General features: G+C 47.4%; 1 protein-coding gene across 1 annotated transcript in view; it reads left to right on the top strand.

Annotated features, from left to right (window-relative positions):
• Nucleotides 1-538: 538 nt before the first annotated feature.
• Nucleotides 539-6000, top strand: part of CCDC6 (coiled-coil domain containing 6) — a 146985-nt gene continuing 141523 nt past the window's right edge. The window contains exon 1 of the mRNA XM_006835795.1: nucleotides 539-1073. Within this exon, the coding sequence (XP_006835858.1) occupies nucleotides 774-1073 (300 nt within the window). The 5' untranslated portion in view covers nucleotides 539-773. The remainder of the gene's footprint in view (nucleotides 1074-6000) is intronic.

The following is a 6000-nucleotide window of genomic DNA, read 5'->3' as shown; positions in this document are numbered from 1 at the left end:
TAACGAGGTTAACCTGTGGCAGCTGCTTTCACCCCATTGGGCCTCTTGTAGGGGAACTTTCTGTTCTCTTAGATCTAGCCAAAGCTTCCCAGTCAAGCACTTTGTTCACTGGGAAGATCAAACAGCAACGGCTGCGAATATATGTGAAACAGACAGAGGGAGACACGCACACACACAAAGCAGGCGGAAGATGGGGCCACTGCACGGCTCGCCGGGGCTGGATGCCGGAGCGAGGCAGACTTTTCCACGTGTCCCCAGCACCTGCGAGATTGTTGGGGTATTGGGTTTCTTTTTCTCCAGAGCAGGCGCGATCCCGGAAGAGGCTGGGCGGCCACGGGTTTAGGTCAGGGGGCTCAGAGGCCCTCCCCCGGACCACGTGTGGCCGGAGAGCTGGTGGCGCGGAGGCTGTCTTGGTTTTCCTCCACCGGCAGTGTCCGCGGGTTCCCAGCGTGTTGCGGATGCGGGCGGGTCCTGGAGCTTTCGACAAGCTTTTCAGAGCGGCCTAACGAGCGCGCCAGGCCCAGCTGGAGCAAGCCCCAGTGCAATACTGCCCGAGCCCGGGCGGGGTCTCTGTTCTCTGGCAGAGGAGGTCCCTTGGCAGCGGGAAGCTCCCTCTCTTTCTCTTGCTACCGCTCCGAGTCTGCGCCCTGGTGCCAGGCGCCCAGCTCGGCGCTCCCCTGTGCTCGCCCGGCGCCCACTCATTCGCAGCCCGGCCAACGCCGCTGCCGCCTCCTTGCTCCTCTTCCTTCTCCTTTCCCTAGCCCGCCGCGGCCATGGCGGACAGCGCCAGCGAGAGCGACACGGATGGGGCGGGGGGCAACAGCAGTAGCTCGGCCGCCATGCAGTCGTCCTGCTCGTCGACCTCGGGCGGCGGTGGCGGCGGCGGAGGCGGCAGCGGTGGGAAGTCTGGGGGTATTGTCATTTCGCCGTTCCGCCTGGAGGAGCTCACCAACCGCCTGGCCTCGCTGCAGCAGGAGAACAAGGTGCTGAAGATCGAGCTGGAGACCTACAAACTCAAGTGCAAGGCGCTGCAGGAGGAGAACCGCGACCTGCGCAAAGCCAGCGTGACCATCGTGAGTGCCCCCCGGGGACGCCCCGCAGCGCTTACCTCCTTTCCCTCCACCCCTCTTCCCGAAAGAGGCTGCACCCCGATCCGGGTAGCCTCAAGGCTCCCTGGGACTCTCCGGGGCTCTCGGGGACCCTCACGGAGCATTCCCTGTTTCGGAGACCTGCCGGCCCCCGGGGGAGCGGGGGAGCGGGCGGGTGTCCCTTCCTTGGGAGGTCCATGCCTGTCGCCGAGTGAGGGGGAATACTGCTGGGGCCACCACTCGCAGTCGCTTTTTGCTTCTGGGGAGGGGGCCGCTCCGGGCTGGAGGCCGGCGGCGTGGCTGGGGGGCGGGGTGAGACTTTCTTCAATTCTCGCACGCCTGAGGGGGTACGTCGAGAATCTGGGCAACCCTAGGCTAGTTGATAGGGAGGAAGCTGGGGTCTGTTCCAGGGGCCTGGCTTGGGGTGCGCGGCTGGGCTGGGCACTTAGCTGGCATCTGGACGGCTCTAGCTGGACCGCCCGGGGAGGGGGCGGGAGAGTGTGGCCAGGAATCCGGGAAGTGGAGTTTTCTAGCCAGGATGGAGAGGGAAGGGCGGGTACCGGAGTTGGTGCACCCACCTGGGTTGGAAGCGTGTTCCTTTGGGGGGTTTGATGGGCGTAGTCGTAGAGCGGTGAGATAACATACAACATCTTGTAGTGGCCTGATGAGGGTTAGGACTGCAACCCAGTTGAAGAGTGGCGGCTGTGACTAGCTGAACAATTATACGTGCCTTTGCTTTATTGGTGGTGGAGTGCCTAGGGGTATCTTGCCTCTGAGTGTAGACACTTGAGGAAGGAAAAGATCATCCATTCAGTTTCCACCTGAACCCTCAAAGCTTCCAGGGAAAGTGTAAGATTAGGTATGTAGGTCTCTCTCCTGATGTAGCTGGCCTTTGGAAAGACCCCTTACTGTAGGGTGATGAAGCAAAACATAACTGGATAAAGTACACAGTGTGTTCTCACCTAACATCCCTGCCAGCTCACCACATCATTAACATGCAGAATCCTTATACAGACACCTCCATTCTAATCAAAATAGTATCGCAGCCAGGAGCAGAGGAAATGTCAAGAAAATTGCCTGAGCGGCTTGCAAAGTAACTGATTAGAGTGAACCTTGGAAGATCACAGCCTGGGAATGAAATGGGGTAGTTGAGGCTGACCCTGTATCTGGAAAAAAGAGTTTAGTGAGGGAGTGTGTAATTCCCCTAACACTGCCTCATACACGGAATTGGATTTTTAATTTGTCTTGAAAACAGGTTTCCACCCAAGTTTCAATATGATTAGCAGCCTAATTAGAAAGTAGATTGTGAAAAGACACTTTCTGTGCTCAGATGTAGTCCTGGTGGATAAAATTAGAGCGACATTCGTGTATCTCCCGATTATAAAGTTCTTGAAGTGCCCTTATGGCAGGAAGGGGGAGGAATTTGCAGAGACAGCTTCCAAGCCTTCTATGCAGGCTTTTCTGGCTCAGAGAGATGTTTCTGCTGAGTAGTTGGGGTTTGAGAAGAGGGAGACGTTGGTTAAGGCAGTTTATTTAAGATTTGAGTTCTTAAATGAGAAGGCTGGTCTCTTGGAAAATTTAAACCACTGAAAGTTATAAAACTTATATGAAAAGTAACCTCTAGTGTCTTGCATACAGTGAGCAATTCAGGCTGTTTTTGTTTGTTTGGGAGGGAGGGATTGGAGTGGGCTGAGAGACTATGAAAGGGTTATCTGTTTGATACTTAGGCCATATTATAAGTAGGTCTGTAAATTGTACACAAACATGTTGGCTTTACATGAGCAAATATGCTCATTCCTAGTGTATAAGGTCAGAGACTTCGGAATATTTGGCTTGAAAAGTGTGTAAGGTGGTGGCTTTATTCCTTAGCATTTAACCCTCAACTTAAACTGACATCCAACCAAATACACTTTATGAAGTGTTCTGTGGCCTTATTGAGTAAAGTTTTAAAATTGTTTTAGGTGACAGCCTACAAGTATTAGAAACCTTTTACTTGTTTAATCGGTTCTTTTCTTGTCTCTGATTAATATTTTCAGGACGGCTAATAAAGTCCTTGGGTTCACTCCTTCCTAGTACTTGGCAGGTGTTAGTAAGGAGCTGTATGAGAGTTATTGAGAAGAAATTTAAGATTGTGAGGGTTTTGTGAATGGATGTAAGATCCAGATTGTAGTGGGATAAGATTTGAATTCTCAGGTCTGTAATTTGGAAGAAGTGACCCGTGACTCCAAGTTTAAGGGTAAATGTTAAAAGACAAAGTTAAATGCAGAATCCCTGATAATTCTGACTTAAACATTGCATTTGCAAGTACCTGCCTAGGAAGTTTGTGACAATGCCTAGATATTTAATTAAATGAAGGCCTTGTTAGATTTTCACTGTTTTAGTTAATTTCAGGAGAAGACAGTGCCATATTCCTGTTACTAGTCTTGCTAGCTCTTAGCTCCTCCAATTATATTAACTTTCCAGTTCCTCCAATTATATTGACTTTCAGGTTCACAAAAGGTGATTCTAGATGTCTTTCCTTTAACTTGAACATGTTCATGAAGTCACATTGCTAATCAGCTACATCCCAGAGAAGAAAACTCTGGGACTGTAAATCTGTACTGGACCAGACATTCTGATCGTTCTCCTGAGGAATGGCTGGTCATTTTGAACTACTGACCTTGCGATCAGCAGCCTAGTGCTTACCTAACAGTGACCTCAGGATTCCTTTTGAAAAGACAGAACTGTCTCTAATTTAGCCAAGTCAAAAGGCTGCTGGAAGCTCTGATCTAGTGGTCTTACCTGTCTCTCTATTGGGATGTGAGTGCTTATTCTGATTGAAACTACCAATTTATTAAAGGACTGCTTCCACAGACCTGTGCCCTCACAGCGTCTGTGTGAGAGACGTGAGCTTATCTATGGGGAGGAATCTCTGCACCTGTATCTATCTACAAGTGCCTGGTGCATGTGGGTGCTATGACTTGATCCCAGTTCATTTTATTTGGGGATTTACATCTAGAATGGAGTCTGGGTATGGCGCTGCAGGAAAATGTGCTGGATGGCAAGGTTAGTTTGAGCCGCAAGGTCGGTGGTTCAAACCCACCAGCCGTTCCTCTGAAACCCTATACAGGGTCCCTGTGAGTTGGAACCGACTTGATATGAGGCACTTAACAACAAAAACATCTATAATGGAATACTTTGAGTGATTATTCAATTTCAGCTAGGACATCGGCAGTAGAACCAGGCTGTAGATTAAAGATAGTTCGGTCTGTCTTCTTTGGAGTTGGGGGAACAAACAAACAAAAACCAACCAAGTCCCCTTTTTGAGTCAGAAACCTTCCCCTAAATGCCTGTTTAAATTGTTGTTGTTAAGTGCCATGGAGTTGGTTCTAATTCCTAAAGACCCTGTATAGAGATCCGAGGAGCAGCTGGTGAATTTGAACTGCCACACCAGAACTCCATCTGTCCAAATGGCTTTTAGGTAATAGACTAGCTCTGTCTGATTTGTGAGGTGGGTGAAAGTATGATTGTGGATTGTCTGATTCATTATATTGAGAAATGGCAAGGTTTGGTGGTCTCTGAGCAAATGAGGAAATGCAGTTGTGGGCAGTAATTGGATAGCTTCAAAGTTCTTAATGCGTTGGTGCTTTACTGTTCCAGCAAGGGTTGGTTCTCTAGGGGAAGGGCTGGGTGCTTTTTCAAGACAAGTTCAGTTTTCAGTGTAGTTTTGGTTTGGAAATAAAGACCTGTAATCAGTTCCCACCTTTTAAATGTCTTTTTCTGTCTATAAGATTAATAATTCGTTACAGAAATACAGAAAAGTACAGAAATAAAAAGATGTTTTGAAGTCGTATTAGAAAAACATGTTCATATGAGGTTTAGAATACCTGGCTATTTTAAACATCACAGCATAATGGCTTCATTAACTAACAAAAGCTGCCATAAAGTTAATGTGCATTTTGGAATATTTACCCTGGATACCTAATACACTAGTTTCCATCTTTAAGACTTCATTTTGGCAGGCATTCTGAGGCTGTCAGATTGACATGGCCCTTGTAAAGAGGAATAGTGTACCTTTTTCTTATACCCATTTTTAAAAAAGAATTCATATATTTCTTAAGGAAATACCCAACTTTAGACATAACTATGAGGAAAATATGATCTAACAGGTCTGATGTACACAGTCTTCTAAAAAAAGCTATTCTCAAATTTCTTCCCAAGTTTAGAGTTTCTCACAATTGTAGGTACCTTCTGTGTGTTTCATATAATATATTTAATTGAAAAAAAAAATTGGAGGTATGACAGTCATTTACAATGTCTCTTTCTCTCTTTCTTCTTCTTCTTTTTTTGACTTGGGGCAGGCAAAGGTTTCAAGAATGGCAAATGTAGTTTGCTTGGAGTCTTGTTCAAGACCAGAGGGAAAGGTCTTCAAAGCACAAATTTGAAGTCGTTAGTCTTCCTTAAAAACTTTTGATGACTTTCCATTACCTCTTGTTGTTAAGTGCTGTCAAGTCGGTTCTGACTCATAGCGACTCTGTATAGGGTTTCTGAGGAGCAGCTCGTGGATTTGAACGGCTGCTCTTATGGTTAGCAGTCAAGTGTTTATGCTACAATGCCATACCAGGACCCTCCCATTATCCCATGGGCCAAGCAAGGTAAACTTTCTGGTGGTTTACTGGTTATACATGATCTGGGCCCTGCTTGCTTCACAGCTACGTATCTAGAACTTTTTGGACTGTTGCTCATCTGAACTACTGGTTCCTGAAATTTCAGTAGGTTTTCCTGGATCCTTTAGGGATACATCTCCTGCCTTAAATGTTCTTCCCTTTCCTCCTTTTTTCCTGATAAATCTAAGTTGACCATACAGTCTCTTATTCTGACCTCCACCGTGTCTCCTGTACTACCACTTCCTCAGCCATATACTGGATTATGC

The sequence above is a fragment of the Chrysochloris asiatica genome, unplaced genomic scaffold, assembly GCF_000296735.1.
Source record: "Chrysochloris asiatica unplaced genomic scaffold, ChrAsi1.0 scaffold00020, whole genome shotgun sequence".
Lineage (NCBI taxonomy): Eukaryota > Metazoa > Chordata > Mammalia > Afrosoricida > Chrysochloridae > Chrysochloris > Chrysochloris asiatica.
The sequence above is the reverse complement of the archived record's forward strand: the minus strand, read 5'-3'. Positions and strand labels throughout refer to the sequence as shown.